At 52.9% G+C, this 17,008-nt stretch overlaps 1 protein-coding gene and 1 pseudogene across 4 annotated transcripts; one reads left to right on the top strand and one right to left on the bottom strand.

The window, feature by feature from the left end:
* Positions 1-1,508: 1,508 nt before the first annotated feature.
* Positions 1,509-5,000, bottom strand: LOC128930553 (translation machinery-associated protein 7 pseudogene; annotated as a pseudogene). The gene has a single exon (XR_013531283.1). The product of XR_013531283.1 is annotated as a translation machinery-associated protein 7 pseudogene (transcript).
* On the top strand, positions 4,726-12,089 carry PGLS (6-phosphogluconolactonase). Of its 3 annotated transcripts, none has more exons than XM_002761892.5 (5): positions 4,726-5,054; positions 8,857-8,964; positions 9,645-9,746; positions 10,064-10,204; positions 11,748-12,089. In XM_002761892.5, exons 1-5 carry the CDS (start codon positions 4,767-4,769, stop codon positions 11,883-11,885), a joined length of 777 nt encoding a protein of 258 aa, XP_002761938.1. In that variant the 5' UTR covers positions 4,726-4,766; the 3' UTR covers positions 11,886-12,089. The 3 variants fall into 3 exon arrangements, with proteins under 3 accessions (XP_002761938.1, XP_054106544.1, XP_035139479.1); XM_035283588.3 differs by lacking the exon at positions 4,726-5,054 and adding an exon at positions 5,112-5,637; XM_054250569.2 differs by lacking the exon at positions 8,857-8,964.
* Positions 12,090-17,008: the final 4,919 nt, after the last annotated feature.

The following is a 17,008-nucleotide window of genomic DNA, read 5'->3' on the forward strand; positions in this document are numbered from 1 at the left end:
TCTCTCCCTCTTTCCTTTTTTTATTCTTTTTTTGTTTTTTGAGACAGAGTCACTCTGTCACCCAGGTAGGAGTGCAATGGCACATTTGGCTCACCACAAACTCCGCCTCCTGGGTTCAAGCGATTCTCCTGCCTCAGGCTCCCAAAGTGCTGGGATTACAGACATGAGACACCGTATGCGGCTTTTTTTCTTTTCCTTCGTCTGTCACTCCCTCCCTTTCCTTCCTCCTTCCCTCGCTCTTTCTTTTTAGTTTATTTTTGACACAGGGTCTTATTCTGTTGCCCAGTGGCATGATCATAACTCACTGCAGCCTTGACCTGCCAGGCTCAACAATCCTCCATCAACCTCCTGCGTGCCTGAGACTATAGGCGTGCACCATCATGCCCAGCTAATTTTGATTTGTTTGTTGAGATGAAGTCTCACTATATTGCCCAGGCTGGTCTCTAACTCCTAGGCTCAAGCAGTCCTCCCACCCCCGGCCTCTCAAAGTGCCGGGATTACAGGTGTGAGTGACCGTGCCCAGCTTATACAGGTTTTTTGAGCACATAACCAGGAGGCTACCGTGTGACAAATGAGTGGGCGCTGGGGGAGTATCATCTCCAGCATGGATCTGCCGGACAAAGGGGTGATTCATGGACCCTGGGCGGGACAGAGAGGGATGGAGCAAGACAGTCCGAGATTTCGTCATGCTCCACAGAACGGCACACAGTTTAAAACTGATGAATTGCTTATTTCTGGAATTTTCCATGTACTATGTTTGAACTGTGGCAACTTCAGAAAGACCAAGTTTAAATAAGAGGAGACTACTGTGCTCTCAACTGACCCTCACCTCTGCTGTCCCCTCCCTTGTCATAACGCTGGCCTCCTGTTATCTCTACCTCAGGGGAAGGAAGTGACAGAAGCATTTGCTGGGAAAGCGGACTGAGGGGGTGACTGGTGTGCAGATGAGCAAGTACATTTTTTTGGGGGGGGGCCAGAGTCTTGCTCTGTCACCCAGGCTGGAGGGCAGTGAGTGGCACATCTAACTCACTGCAACCTCCACCTCCACCTCCATCATTCAAGCGATTCTCCTGCCTCAGCCTCCCAAGTAGCTGGGATTAGAGGCACATGCCACCACACCCAGATAATTTTTGTGTTTTAGTAGAGACAGGGTTTCACTATGTTGGCCAGGCTGGTCTCGAACTCCGGACCTCAGGTAATGCATCTGCCTCGGCCTCCCAAAGTGCTGGGATTACAGGTGTGAGCCACTGCATCCAGCTGAGCAACTGAATTCTGACTAGCATCTCTCCAACCTCGCAACCACCTCAGGAAGTGTCACCATGGTCCCCATTGTACAGATGGAGAAATTGAGACAGGAGGAGGGAAATGGAGTCATTGCAACGGGCTCCAGGTGACACCGTGGCCCAGGGAACTTCTTTCATGTTCCAAAGCCTCTAGCTGCAACAGTGTCTAGGAAGTTCCCTCCGAGTTGGTGAGAAAATAATCTTGATGACTCTCAGGCTTGAATGCTGTTCGTTTTTTGTTATTTTTTTAACAAAAGTTTTCTCTTCAACGTGCAACAGCTCCAAGACAACACTGAATTCCAGCTACAGGAGCCAAAATATGCTATAGCAGAGAATACAGAAGTGTAAATACAGATGAAATAAGGGCTCACCATCTCCTCGGGACAAGGACAGCTTGCTGCTTGCCACATTTCTTAATTCCACCTGTGGCCAGGGGCCCCTTCCCCACGGCCTTCCCTTTTAGCTCCTCGAGTTTCTTCTGCTCTTCTGTTTCTGCTTGAAAGCCTTATCTTGCTCGTCTCCCTGGCCTGCTTCTTGGGCTGTTTCAGGGGCTTCTTCTTGCCACCTTTGTGGCTGGACATGGTGCCTGCCATCCCTTTCCCAGACCCTGCCACCGGATATGGTACTTTTTTTTTGGAGATGGAGTCTTGCTCTGTGGCCCAGGCTGGAGTGCAGAGGTGACCTCGGCTCACTGCAAACTCTGCCTCCCGGGTAAAGCAATTCTCTTGCCTCAGCGTCCCAAATAGCTGGGATTACAGGCGTGAGCCACCACGCCCAGCTAATTTTTGTATTTTTTAGTAGAGACAGGGTTTCACCATGTTGGTCAGTCTGGTCTTGAACTCCTGACCTCGTGATCCGCTCTGCCTTGGCCTACCAAAGTGCTGGGATTACAGGTGTGAGCCATCGAGCCTGGGTTGTTTTTTTTTTTTTTAATTAATTGACTTTTGGGTTTTGTTTGTTTTACTATTCTAACCGGGAGTCTCGCTCTGTCACCCAGGCTGGAGTGCAGTGGCGTGACCTTGGCTCAATGCAACCTCTGCCTCCCGGATTGAAGCTGTTATCCTGCCACAGCCTCCTGAGTAACTGGGGTGACAGGCAGGAGCCACCATGCCCAGCTAATTTTTGTGTTTTTAGTAGAGATAGGGTTTCACTATGTTGGCCAGGCTGGTCTCGAACTCCTGACCTGAGATGACTCACCTGCCCTGGCCTCTCAAAGTGCTGGGATTACAGGCATGAGGCACGGAGCCTGGACTATTCCTTTCTTTTTGAATAGTCTTGGCACCCTTGGCAAAGATCAGTTGATCATATATTCATGGGTTTATGTGTGTATCCGTTCCAATCATTTATTTACATGTATATCCTTACGCCAATACCATGCTGTTTGGATTAATATACATTTTTATTAAGTTTGAAATGAGAAAGTATTAGTCCTCCTATTTTATTCAAGATTGTTTTGGCTATTTGGGAGCCATTTACAATTTATTATGAATTTGAGGATCAATTTGTCAATTTCTACAAAAATGTCATAAATCTCAAAGGGATTACATTGCATCTGTAGACCAATTTGTGGAATATTGCCGTCCTAACAACATTATACTTTCCAATCCATGAACTAGGATGTCTTGCCCCTTATTTAGATCACCTTTAACTTTTTTTCAGCAAAGTTTTAGTTTAGTTTAGCTTGTTTTGAGAAAGGTTCTCACTCTATCGCCCAGTCTGGAGTGGAGTGGCAGGAACACAGCTCACTGCAGCCTTAGCTTCCAGGGCTCAAGTGATCCTCTCACCACAGCCTCCCAAGTAGCTGGGACCACAGGCAGCTGCCACCAGGTCCAGCCTTGGCTTCCCAAAGTGCTGGGATTACAGGTATGAGCTACCAAGCCTAGCTGCAGCTTTCAATGTACAAAGTCTTGCCCTTCTTTGATTAAATTTATTCCCGGCCAGGCATGGTGGCTCATGCCTGTAATCCCAGCACTTTGGGAGGCAGAGGCGGGTGGAGCACCGGAGGTCGGGAGTTCGAGACCAACCTGACCAACATGGGAAAACCCTGTCTCTACTAAAAATACAAAGTTGGCCAGGTGTGGTGGCACATGCCTGTAATCCCATCTACTCTAGAGGCTGAGGCAGGAGAATCGCCTGAACCTGGGAGGTGGAGGTTGCTGTGAGCCAAGATCCCGCCATTGCACTCCAGCCTGGGCAACAAGAGCAAAACTCTCTCTCTCAAAAAAAAAAAAAAAAAAAAATTCATTTCTAATTTTATTCTTTGTGATGCTACAGTAAATGGAATCATTTTCTTAATTTGTTACTGATTTTAAAATGCACTACTTGTGTCAGTCTCATTGCGCTTACATACCTCACTGAATTGTCCCACTCTCCGAAGTGGCCCAGCCTCCCCAGGCCCACGAGACCTTCTCCCCCTTTCAGACCTCCATCCAGCCAACAACTCGACTGGAGGCTTTTCTGGGCAATCAGCGGGACACAACAGCACACTAGGCGTGTTTGCTGAAAAATTTCAACAATCATGGCCAGATGCAATGGCTCTCACCTGAATACTACCACTTTGGGAGGCTGAGGCAGGATGATCGCTTGAGCCCAGAAGCTCAAGACCAGCCTACACCATACAGCAAGAGCCTGTCTCTATGAGAAAAGTAAAAAAATAAATTCAACAAGCACATTTTCATCCTTAGGTCTTTTTGGTTTTTTTTTTTGAGATGGAGTCTCGCTTTGTTGCTCAGGCTGGAGTGCACTGGCACCATCTCGGTTCACTGCAGCCTCTGCCTGCCGGGTTCAAGCGACTCTCCTGCCTCAGCCTCCCGAGTAGCTGGGATTACAGGTGCATGCCACAACGCCCGGCTAATTTTTGTATTTTTAGTAGAGACAGGGTTTCACCATGTTGGCCAGGCGGGTCTCGAACTCCCAACCTCAGGTGATCCACCCACTTCAACCTCCCAAAGTGCTAGGATTACAGGCGTAAGCCACTGAGCTTGGCCTCATACCCTACTTTGTGCCAGGCATAGTTCAGGAGGTTTACGAGGCAACAAGTGAACAAAACAATATCCCTACTCTTATGGGGCTTATATTTTAATGAAAGAGGGTGGGCAACAAATAGCAACAAGATAAATATGTTTAAAGGTGGAGGAATTTAAAAGCCCGCCAAAATATGCCCTCCTTCAAGAAATCCCTGCCACCCGGATAGGACGTCCTCTTCTTGGGCTCCCCTCTCGGGCCCTCCCTGATACCGCAACGTTAAGTATTCAGGCACTGACTGATCGAACTCGGGACAACAGGACTCAGGTACACCAGGGAAAGATTCAATGGGTAGGGCCAGACCGACTACCCGACCCTGGCGGGGCTTCACTTGCCTCACTGCGCATGTGCCAGAGACGGTCACCCAAAGTACTTGAAGCAGAAGTGTAGTGCCGGCCCTTGCGCAGGCGCACCAGCTGCCTTCGGGAGCGCTTCCGCCTCCCCACCGCCGCTGTCGCCATGGCCGCGCCGGCCCCGGGCCTCATCTCGGTCTTCTCGAGCCCCCAGGAGCTGGGTGCGTCGCTAGCGCAGCTGGTGGCCCAGCGCGCAGCATGCTGCCTGGCGGGGGCCCGCGCCCGTTTCGCGCTCGGCCTGTCGGGCGGGAGCCTTGTCTCGATGCTAGCCCGCGAGCTGCCCGCCGCCGTCGCCCCTGCCGGGCCCGTCAGCCTAGCTCGCTGGACGTTAGGCTTCTGCGACGAACGCCTCGTACCCTTCGATCACGCCGAGAGCACGTACGGCCTCTACCGGGTGAGAGCTACGGGGGCCGCCGGGGGTCACGCCGAGAGGGCCGCAGCCACCGCTTACACACTGGCTACGGAGGCCGCCGGGGACCATGGCGAGAGGGCCGCGCCCACTGCCGGCACCTCGGCTACAGGGGCCGCTAGGGGTCACGCCGAGAGGGCCGCGCCCGCTGCCTGCACCTCGGCCACAGGGACCACTGGGTGTCAAGGCAAGGGGGCCACACCCACTGCTCTCACCTCGGCTACGGAGGCCGCTGGGGGTCATGCCAGGAGGGCCGCGCCCACTGCTTGGACCTCGGATACGAGGGTCAAGCCAAGAGGGTTGCGCCCACTGCCTGCACCTTGGCTGTGGGGCTCACTGGTGTCACGCCAAGAGAGCGTTGCCCACTGCCTGCTCCTCGGCCACAGGAGAGACTGAGGGTCGTGACGAAAGGGCTCGCCCACCGCCTGAACCCCGCCTACAGTGTGGGTCCAGCAGGATCTCCCTGCGCTCTCTGCCTTTATCTAGGCAGGGCTGGAAATGGTCCGCTTGCAGTTCCTCCTCCTACCTCGTCCGGCGATCGATCAGGCAGAGGAACGGCACCGGCAAGGTCCTGGCAGGGAATCCGAGTGACCCATTTCACTACGAGGCCCATAGCTCAGCCCCGTAGCGGACGGGGGCACGAGGAATTAGGTGTGGAGCCTGGATCGCAGGGTCCTCATCTCTCACCTCGGCGAGTTCTCGGGGATCCCCGGGCAGCTTTGCCGCTCTGATGGCCCTGCTTCCAGGCTCTTTGTCTTTGGCCTTGAGCCTCAGGATTCAATGGAATCAGAGGAACGCGCTCTTTTTACAGACACGGAAACTGAGGCTTGCAGGAGCCTTGGCCTGGCTCAGGGAAGAGTGGGAGGAGCGGGCTCAAAGACCGGAGCCTCAGGTCACCTGAGCCTGGCAGCGTGGAGGGCCACCCCATGCTGGGTGTGTCGTCTTCTTTTTGCATAGAAGCTTGAGCTGATGATGGTTTGTGGGTTTTTTAATAATAAGAGGGAAGGCTTTCTGTGCATCAGTTCATGAATCCCTACCACAGCTTATGAGATGTTACACCCGTTTCATAGATGGGGAAACTGAGGCCAGCAGAGGAGAGCTTACCCACCCAAGGCATCTAGTGACCAGAGGGGCAGCCAGGGTGTGACCCTGCCTCATCTGACTTCATAGTTGGGTACACATTTAGCTTCCACCTTCCTGTGTGTCTTCAAGAGCATCATTTAAAAGCAGGTTTTTGGCCAGACGCAGTGACTCATGCCTGTAATCTCAGCACTTTGGGAGGCTGAGGAAGATCACCTGAGGTCAGGTGTTGGAGACCAGCCTGGCCAAATGGCGAGACCCCATCTCTACTAAAAATACAAAAATTAGCCAGGCATGGTGGTGCGGGCCTGTAATCCCAGCTACTGGGGAGGCTGAGGCACCAGAATTGCTTGAACACAGGAGGCAGATGTTGCAGTGAACCGAGATGGTGTCACTGTACTCCAGCCTGGGCAACAGTTGAGACTGTCTTAAAAAACAAAAAGTGAAATGCTACAGAGTGCTAGGGAAGAGGGAGCAAGCATTCATTGTCAAGGGCTGTGGGATGGGGGTCCTGAGAAAGTGCCATTTGAGCTGAGAGACGGACCATGTGCAGGAGCTGACTATGGTCACGCTGTGACAAGAGGGCCCAACCAAGGCCAAGGCCGTGCCACGGAACAAATCTGGTGCCAGACTGGCCTCTTCTGCCAGTTCTCTGTGAGGGGAATCGTACTGGTTCCCTAGGGCTGCATAACAAATGACCACAAACCGAGTGGCTTAAAACCACAGGGATTGATTCCCTCACCGTTCTGGAGGCCAGGCGTCTGAAATCAAGGTATTGGTGGACCCATGGCCCCTCTGAAGGCTCCTTGAGAGGATCCTTCATTTTCTCCTCCATCTTCTGGGGCCCCCGGTATTCCTTGGCTTGGGGTCACTTCACTCTAATTTCCTGCCTCTGCCTACACATGTCCTTCTCTGATTCTGTGTGTCTTCTCGTCTTAAAAGGACACTAGTCTTTGGATTTAGGGCCCACACTAATCCACTATGATTGTTCTTAAGTAATTACATTTGCAAAGACCCATATACCCTCCCCTCCCCTTCCCTCCCCTCCCCTGCCCTGCCCTGCCCTTTTTTTGAGATAGGATCTTGCTCTGTTGCCCAGGCCGGAGTGCAGAGGTCTGTATCATGGCTTACTGCAGGCTTCAACTCCCGGGCTGGAGAGCAACCCTCCTGCCTCCGCTTCCCCAGAAGCTGGAACCACAAGTGTGCACCACCAGGCCCAGCTAATTTTTTTTTTTGAGACAGAGTTTTTCGCTCTTGTTGCCCAGGCTGGAGTGCAGTGGCACGATCTCAGCTCCTGGGTTCAAGTGATTCTCCTGCCTCAGCCTCCTGAGTAGCTGGGATTACAGGCACGTGCTACCATGCCCAGCTAATTTTGTATTTTTGTTAGAGACAGGGTTTCTCCATATTGGTCAGGCTGGTCTTGAACTCTTGACCTCAGGTGAATCGCCTGCCTTGGCCTCCCAAAGTGCTGTGATTACAGGTGTGAGCCACCACGCCTAGCCGCTAATTTATTTTTAGTAAATATGAAGTCTCACTATGCTGCCTGGGCTGGTCTCGAACTCCTGGGCTCAATCAATTGTCCCACCTTGGCCTCCCAAAGTGCTTGGATTACAGCGTGAGCCACCATGTCTTTTCATTTTCTGGTGTTTATAAGCCTCAACTTTATGGTGTTTTGTGATAGCAGCCTACACAGACTAACACGGGGACCTTGGACAGAGCAGAGTGATCTTTCCAACCATGGATACCATTGTGTCCCTCCCCAGCTCACACACCCTCCTTGGCTCCCCAGTGCCCTCAATGTAGAGCCCACACTCCTCAGGTCAGCATTCAGGGCGGTCAGCCCCTGCTTTTACTTCGTGGCTCACCTTAACATTGCCTTGGCTCACCGAGCTAGACTTTGCACAAAGACGAGGCACTGAGACACGGAAGCCGTCTCAGATCAGGGGCCCCGGGGTACATCTCAGCGGGAAAGGGCTGCAGCCTTTCCCTTCTAGGAGGTCTGACTCCAAGTGCTTTTGAGTTAAATCTGCCGCCAACTCCACCATTCACAGGCCAGGGTGCCTGCTGTGCATTGGGTACAAGTGCTACGCCTGGCCAAGCCGCACCCCTACTCCCTATAGTGGGGCAGGTGTAAGCGGGGGTGGCTGCTTGGAGGAGGTGGCCTGAGGGATGTATAGGAGTTTCCTAGGCAATGTCAGGAGGGAGGGTTGGGGTGGAGAAAGTCACAGGGCCTCACAGAGGATAGTGAGGGCTGAGTTTTATCCCAAGGGCCGTGAAACCCTGAGGGTTTGAAGTAGGACAGTGGGCTGGATAGACAGGTGCAGGCCGTGGCCAGGAAACCCTCCAAATACAATGGACTTGAAAGACCCCTGTTGGAACACTGGCCCCAGCCAGAACCACCATGATCCCAGTTCACTCCGGAGGCCCACCCACCTGTTCAGTCCCTCAAGAACAGCAGGGCTCCCTCTTGCGCTTGAACCTCCTCCACCCTGACAGGCGACGTCACCCAGAGTTCAGGGTCCTGGCTTCCAGCATTCCCGAGGTGACTGTGCCACTCACCACCCAGAGGACCTTGCACAAATGCACCGGCATCCCCATGCCTCAGTCTCCCCATCTGTAAATGGGTGTTATAGTGCCATCACAACCTCCGCGGAGGATCCAGGTGGTCACGTTACTGTTGGTGACACTGTCCCTCTGTTGGCCGTAGACGCATCTTCTCTCCAGACTGGCAATCCCAGAAAGCCAGGTGATCACCATTAACCCCAAGCTGCCTGTGGAGGAGGCAGCTGAGGACTACGCCAAGAAGCTGAGTCAGGTGAGCCCTGAGCAGTGGCCTCGTCCGGGCAGCAGAGCAGCCCTCTGATTGTCGCCAGTGGGAACTGCCTCAGGGATTGCTGGTAAATCCCTTTGAGGAATCCCCTCTTTGAGCCCACAGTCCTGTCCAGGGGAGCCTGAAGACCACCTGGCGTCTGCTGCCCAGGAAACAGGCCTGGGTCCTCACATTTTGGGGACATATGTGTCTCCCGATGTGTGGCTTTGATCACAGGCTGAGGGCTAAGGAGCACTGTTTCGTGTGTTACACCTACTTGTATTTCTTTCTTTTTTTGAGATGGAGTCTCCCTTTGTCACCAGGCTGGAGTGCAGTGGTATGATCTCAGCTCACTGCAACCTCCGCCTCCTGGGTTCAAGTGGAGGATTTTCCTTCCTCAGATTCCCAAGTAGCTGGGACTATAGTTGCCCACCACCACGACAAGCTAATTTTTGTATTTTTAGTAGAGACAGGGTTACCCCATGTTGGTCAGACTAGTCTCGAACTCCTGACCACCTGATCTACCCACCTCAGCCTTCCAGAGTGCTGGGATTACAGGCGTGAGTCACCATGCCTGGCCACACCTACTTGTATTTCTTTTTCTGACAACTGTCTCTGTGTCCTTTGAGTCCCCTGTGCCCCTGCCACCTCACAATCTCTCAAGACTGTCTTATCCCCATGCCCAGGCATTCCAAGGGGACTCCATCCCGGTTTTCGACCTGCTGATCCTGGGGGTAGGCCCCGATGGCCACACCTGCTCACTCTTCCCAGACCACCCCCTCCTGCAGGTGAGCACACAGACGTGGGTTCTGCCCTAGTGCTAAGCCCAGTCCCTAACATCTGGGACTTCTAGAGGGAGGGACACCTGTGGGGAGGGCTGTCTAGAGCCAGGGTTCAAGTCAGCCTCCAGCAACGTACATGCCTGCTGGGCTCAACCCTTCCAGGTCTCAGTTCAGCCTCTTAAAACAGGGGCCTTAAACTACCCCACTGTGGGACTGTTAGGATGGGATGGAATGGTGTCTGGGCCAGGCTGGGTGTGTGTAAGTGTCCAGGAAGCCAAAGTGACATTGTGCTTCTGTCTCCATCCCTGGCCTTCCTCCCCCAGGAGCGGGAAAAGATTGTAGCTCCCATCAGTGACTCCCCGAAGCCACCAGCACAACGTGTGACCCTCACGTTACCTGTCCTGAATGCAGCACGAACTGTCATCTTTGTGGCAACTGGAGAAGGCAAGGCAGCTGTTCTGAAGGTAACAGCTGAGGGTTCCAGTCCCAGGAAGGTCATGGGCATGTGGGCTCCAGGGACAGAAGATAGCCCCAGACATTATTATGTTGAAGCATCAGATCTGAAGAAAACTCAGTCATTCTTGGGTTGAAAGGGAGCTTGAAATTGCAATTAGAAAAAAAGCGGGGGAAATGGCAATTAAAGGCTAGTTAGGTATTAACAGCTGTGAAATGAAATTGATGAGATGAGGGCAAAGCTGCACTCAGAGGTAAATTAATAGCATTCAAATGCATTTTTAAAAATTATTTTTAAAAAAAGGCAGGACATGGTGGCTCATGCCTATGATCCAAGCACTTTGGAGGCCAAGGCGGGTGGATCACCTGAAGTTGGGAGTTCAAGACCAGCCTGAACAACATGGTGAAACCTCAAAAAAAAATTATTAAGTAGCAAACCATTGAAATAAATAAATCAAGTGCTTTCCTCTAGAATTAGAAAAAGGACAATAATATAAACCTACAAAATGTCAGAGACAGGACTAAGTGAAATTAAAATCATAAATTAATGAGTGGATTTATGTATGTGTGTATGTTTGTTTTTGTTTTTTTTTAATTTATTTTTTAGATGGAGTCTCACTCTATCACCCAGGCTGGAGTGCAGTGGCATGGTCTTGGCTCACTACAACCTCCACCTCCTGGGTTCCAGTGATTCTCCTGCCCCAGCCTCCCGAGTAGCTGAGACTACAGGTGCATGCCACCATGCCTGGCTAATTTTTTATATGTTTAGTAGAGATGGGGTTTCACCATGCTAGCCAGGATGGTCTCGAAGTCCTGACCTCGTAATCCACCTGCCTCAGCCTCCCAAAGTGCTGGGATTATAGGCATGAGCTACCTGGCCCAGAAATAAAGTTTTATTGGAACATAGCCACACCCGCTTATGTGTGTATTGTCTGCTCTGGGGCAGGAGCTGCAGAGCTGAGTGGTCGCGGTAGAGACTGGATGGTCTACATAGCGGAATCTATTGACTCTCATCTTCTGCTCTGGTCTTTTGCAGTATTAAACAGTTATGCACCAGGCACGGCCGCTCGTGCCTGTAATCCCAGCAGTTTGGGAGGCTGAGGTGGGAGGATCACTTCAGTCTAGGAGTTTGAGACTAGTCTGGGCAAACATAGTAAAACCTCGTCTTTACTAACATAGCCAAAACCTCGTTTCTACAAAACATTAAAAAATTAGCCCGGCATGGTGGCACGTGCCTGTAGTCCCGATACTTAGCAGGCTGAGGCGGAGGATCAGTTCAGCCTCAGAGATGGAGGCTGCAGTGAGCTGTGATGGCGCCACTGTACTCCAGCCTGGATGGCAGCTCAAGACCTTGTCTCAAAAAAAATAAAAATAGTTCCAGTGGATAGAGAGGAAGGGACTCTGTCCCTCCTGTTTGGCGCAACGACAGCTGAGTGGAGCATTGTCACATTTTGAGGGTACAAGAGTCTCATCCTTGGCAGGGGAGCCAGGAGAGTGCTGAGGGGCGGGGCCTGGGGCGGGGGCGGGGCCTCACTCTCTTGCCCTCTCCTGCAGCGCATTTTGGAGGACAAGGAGGAAAACCCGCTGCCCGCAGCCCTGGTCCAGCCCCACACCGGGAAACTGTGCTGGTTCTTGGATGAGGCGGCCGCCCGACTCCTGACCGTGCCCTTCGAGAAGCATTCCACTTTGTAGCTGGCCAGAGGGACGCTGCAGCTGGGACCAGGCACACGGCCCCAGGGGCTGGGCCTCTGTTGGCCGCCGTGATCCAGGCTCTCACTGGAAAAAGCCACGTGGTGCTGCTGGAAGCCGACAGACTCTGGCCACCAGCCCTGCCCGGGGCTCAACACACCAGCCGTGGCTCTGGGCATCCGGATATTAAAAGGAGCGTTGCTGGAAGTATGCGCTGTCTTGGGGTCCTCGATGGCAGCAGGCCTGGGGGCAACCTGGCCTGGGTTCTGATCCACAGCCCCCATGTATGGGGAGGAGGGCGGGGCCTCTCCCCTGGGCATCGCCACCTTGGAGGAATTTCCTGAGGTGACCTAAGACAACAGGCCAAGCGAGGTGGCTCACGCCTGTCATCCCAGCACTTTGGGAGAATGAGGCAGGCAGATCAGTTGAGGTCAGGAGATCGAGACCAGCCTGGCTAACATGGTGAAACCCTGTCTCTACTAAAAATACAAAAATTAGCTGGGCATGTTGGTGGGCACCTCTAATCCTAGCTACTCGGGAGGCACAACAATTGTTTGAACGTGGGAAGCAGAGGTTGCAGTGAGCCGAGATCCGGCCACTGTACTCCAGCCTGAGTGACAGAGCAAGACTGTGTCTTAAAAAAAAAAAGCTGGGCATCGTGCCTCACGCCTGTAATCTCAACACTTTGTGGGTGGATCACCTGCAGTCAGGAGTTTGAGACCAGCAGGCTGGTCTCGAATCCAATATAATGAAACCCTGTCTCTACTAAAAATATAAAAATTAGGTGGGCATGGTGGCATGTGCTTATAATCCCAGCTACTCAGGAGGCTGAGACAGGAGAGTCGCTTGAACCCAGGAGGCAGAGGTTGCAGTGAGCCAAGATCGTGCCATTGCACTCCAGCCTGGGCAACAAGAGTGAAACTCCATCTCAAAAAAAAAGACAACGGAAATGTATTCTGTCCTATCTGTCCTCCTTGTGGAGATCAGAAGTTCAAAGTCAAGGTGGCCTCAGTGTTGGTTCCCTTTGGAAGCTCTGAGGCCGAGCCCGTCCCAGGCCTCTCCTGTCCTTGGTGTCCCTTGGCTCGCGGCTGCATCACTCCAGTGTCTCCTCCCTCTCACCTTCACTTGGCCGCCTTCTTGTGTGTGCTCTCCTCCTCTTTATTTATTATTATTTTTTTGTGACAGGGTCTCACTAACCCATGCTAGAGTGCAGTGGCGCAGTCACAGCTTATAGCAGCCTCCATCTCCTGGGCTAAATCGCTCCTCTCATCTCAGCCTCCCAAGTATCTGGGGCTACAGTTGCGCATCACCATGCCTGGCTACTTTTGAACATTTTTTGTAGAGACAGTGTCTCGCTATGTTGCCCAGGTTGGTGTCGAACCCCTGAGGTCAAGCGATTCTCCAGCCTCAGCCTCCCAGAGTGCTGGGATTATGGGCAGGAGCCACCACACCTGGCCCTCTTTTCTCATGAGGACACCCCTCATTGGGTTTAGGGTCACCCTGTACCCAGGACGGTGCCATCTCAAGATACCAAAGAAGTATTCCAAATAAGTCCCAAATAAATGCTTATTTGGAATAAGTATTCTGAATTAGGTCACATGCTGAGTTTCCTGGGTCCGGATGTACACATGTCTTTGGGCGGACATAAGTGAACCCTCTGCTGAGCTCCCACTGCACACAGGCCCAAGCACTGCAATCAGCCACGCTGCAGGCCTGCTCAGAGCCTTGAAAGCACCAAAGAGTCTAGTCTCGATGTGCTGGGCTTGTGCACACATTCCCAGAGTGCATCTGCTCATGGCCCACCCTCCACCTTTGTCCCGGCCCCAGGGATGACAGTGTGGGGGGCTGGTGGGTGCATGGGGGCTGCCCAGTCACGTGTGAGCTTCTCTGGGGGATTCAGAGGAGGCACCCAGCTGTGCAGGAGGTGGGAATTGAAACCTCCGAGGAGGCGACTGTTCAGGGCGAGAGTGGAGCCGAAACCACAGAAAGTGAAGTTTTCTTCAGTGTCTTGTCCCGGTGGGCCCCTCAGATGTGAGAGTGAGGAAGTGGGACAGGCCTGAGCGGAAGGAGACTGACAAGCAGCACAGAGACCCCAGTGGAAACGGCTCAGCTGTGGGCCTGGGCAAGGGCAGGTGGCTGTGGCCCCCACAGCAGTGGGCAGGGGTTGGGGCATGGGGCAGAGAAATGAAGGGAAATTGAGCAGCTAGAGCAGGGATCCACGTGGACAGTTCTGCCTGGGGCTGTCACCATCTACTCTTTCCTGAGAGCCATAACCCTTCCTGCTCCGTTTTGCCTTGGGAGCGAAATCCACCCCTTCCCACAAGACTCCACATGACCCCTTTCACCTGCTCTCCCCAGCAGCATCAGCCCCTCACTCTACGTCCTTATGACGCACCCACTTCCGGCTGTTCCTAGAGCCCGCGGAGCACATTCCACCCCAGGGCCCTTGCCTGTGCTCAGCCCGCTGCCCGGTATCTCCTTTCCTGCAGCCTTTTGCATGGCTCAGGCCCTCACTTTCTTTTTTGGAGGAGACAGGGTCTTGCTCTGTCGTCCAGGCTGGCGTGCAGTGGCGCAATCTCAGCTCACTCCAGCCTCACCTCCCGGGTTCAGGAGAGTCTCCTGCCTCAGCTTCCCAAGTAGCTGGATTACAGGCACCCACCACCATGCCAGGCTAACTTTTGTATTTTTGGTAGAAATTGAGTGTCAACAGGCTGGCCAGGTTGGTCTTGAAATCCTGACCTCAAGTGATCCACTTGCCTCAACCTCCCAAAGTGCTGGGATTACAGGCATGAACCACTGCCCCCGGCCCCTCACTTCCTTACAGGCATGAACCACTGCCCCGGCCTCTCACTTCCTTTAATTGAGGTCTTTGGCAACATTACCTTCCGGACCCCCCCCATGCCCATCTTCCATCCCCTCCTGCTGCATTTTTCTACCTTGCCCGTATCATCTGGTGGTTTTTTTTTTCTTTTTTTGAGACAGTCTCGTTCTGCCGCTTAGTCTGGAGTGCTGGAGCGCAGTGGTCCGATCTTGGCTCACTACAGCCTCCGCCTACTGGGTTCAAGTGATTCTCCTGCCTCAGCCTCCTAAGTAGCTGGGATTACAGGCACCCACCACCACACCTGGCTTTTTTTTCTATTTTTAGTAGAGACGGGGTTTCACCATGTTGGCCAGGCTGGTCTTGAACTCCTGACCTCAGATGACCTGCCTGTCTTGGCCTCCCAAAGTGCTGGTATTACAGCTTGAGCCGCCACAGCGGGCTGAAGAAACAATTTTTTTAAAAAAAGAAGAAATGAATCCTGGGTGTTAGTGAAGATTACATTCAGATATTACTTAAGCGAAATGGAGGTTTAGCTTTTTCTCTAGAGAGACACCATTCAGGGCTGGTAGAGCAATGTCACACATTCTTCAGTAACCCTAGTTCCTTCTACATCATTGCTTTGCCCTGTCAGTGGATTCTATCTCATGGCCCAAGGTGGCTGCTTGTGCTCCAGCCATTGTGTCCACATTCCAGGCCTAGCATGAAGAAGCTCCCCAGGATTCACCCAAGACACTTCTGCTCAACCTTCGAGGGCAGCCTGGGTTGCACAGTCCCACATTGCTGCAAGGAAGTCGGGAAGATGAGTCTCCACTGGACAGCCATGGGCTCTGCTATGATCAGGGATTCTACTACTGAGGCCAATAGGTGCAATGGACATTGGGGTACATATGTTCTCTATTCAGTGATGACCTGACCGCCTGCCTCGGGCTCCGTGGGGATCTTACCATCTGAGGGGCCACGCTCTGGGCTTTCCTTCCTCCAGCCTGGAGCCCTGGCCGCTGGGATGTGTTCAGTGTCCTTGAGAGGTCTTCAGGGACCCACCCCACTCCCTCAGCTAAGCTGGACCCAGAGCTCAGGGCTTGACACTCCCCTCATCAGAAAACCCGTGATGGCTCCATCTGATCACATTCCGGCTTTGAGTGTAGGTTGTATGCCCTCCCTTCGTTCATTCATTCATTCAGCAAACATTGAGGGCTGCTCTGTGCCAGGCACAACACAGGTGAAGGGGTGGAGACACCCAACTAACCAAACCACGTCAAATGCTGGCACAGGGATGACTCTCCAAGAGGCTGGCGTCTGGTCTCTTCACCTGAGGAGTGAAGCTTGGACGACCATGTGTAGGAGGCAGAAGAGTTCTCCAGGTACTGGACAGGAGTGCTGGGGTCAGAGGCACATGGAGGCTTCAGGATCTACTGGGGGCTGAGCGGGGCCGGAGGGCTTATGGAGCAATGAAGCTGGGGCCTCAGTGGTGCTTCCCCAGAGGGCAGTGGGAGAGTTTCAGGAGGTCAGCACTGAGGGTTTGGGGGTGCTGAAGATGGGGTCTGGGCCCGAGAAAAGGGACACCTTTGCTGGGCGCAGTGGCTCACACCTGTAATCCCAGCACTTTGGGAGGCCAAGGCGGGAGGATCACCTGAGGTCAGGTGTTTGAGACCAGCCTGACCCATATGGCAAAACCCCAGCTCTACTAACGAACAAACAAATGAAAACAAAAATTAGCCAGAAGTCGCTTGAATCCAGGAGGCGGAGGTTGCAGTGAGCTGAGATCGCGCCACTGCACTCCAGCCTGGGCAACAGAGTGAGACGCTGTCTAAAAAAAAGTAAAGAAAAGGGACACCTTTAAGAGACACTTAAAAAGTGAAATATGCCAGATGTGATGGCTCATGCCTATAATCCTAACATTTTGGGTGGTGGAGGTGGGCCGATCACTTGAGTCCAGGTTTGCCCACCAGCCTGGGCAGCATAGGAAGACCCCCGTGCCTACAAAAAATACAAAAATTAGCCAGGCATGATGGTGGCATGTGCCTGTGGTCCCAGCTACTCGGGAGGCTGAGGCAGGTCGCTTGAGCCCAGGAGTTCCAGGCTGCAGTGAGCCGTGATCGTGCCACTGCACTCCAGCCTGAGCGACAAAGCAAGACCTTGTCTTTAAGGAAAAAAAAAAGAAAAAAGAAAAATGAAATTGACTGCAGGTGGTATGCTTGTGGGTGAGACAGTGACGGAAGCCTGAGGAAGGAATCAAGGATGAAGCTTCAGTGCCCCCTAAATCTCTGCTTGCCCTTGCCAGGCCTCCCATCATCTAAGACCTTGG

This window comes from Callithrix jacchus, chromosome 22 (assembly GCF_049354715.1).
Source record: "Callithrix jacchus isolate 240 chromosome 22, calJac240_pri, whole genome shotgun sequence".
In the NCBI taxonomy this organism is placed as follows: domain Eukaryota; kingdom Metazoa; phylum Chordata; class Mammalia; order Primates; family Cebidae; genus Callithrix; species Callithrix jacchus.

What these genes read in the sequence shown, in the direction of transcription:
- PGLS (XM_035283588.3), top strand. Translation starts at nt 5,140, where the DNA reads ATGGCGAGAGGGCCGCGCCCACTGCCGGCACCTCGGCTACAGGGGCCG. An exon ending in AGAGGAACGGCACCGGCAAG is followed by an intron (nt 5,638 to 8,856) that starts GTCCTGGCAGGG and finishes TGTTGGCCGTAG; the next exon opens with ACGCATCTTCTCTCCAGACT. An exon ending in CAGACCACCCCCTCCTGCAG is followed by an intron (nt 9,747 to 10,063) that starts GTGAGCACACAG and finishes TTCCTCCCCCAG; the next exon opens with GAGCGGGAAAAGATTGTAGC.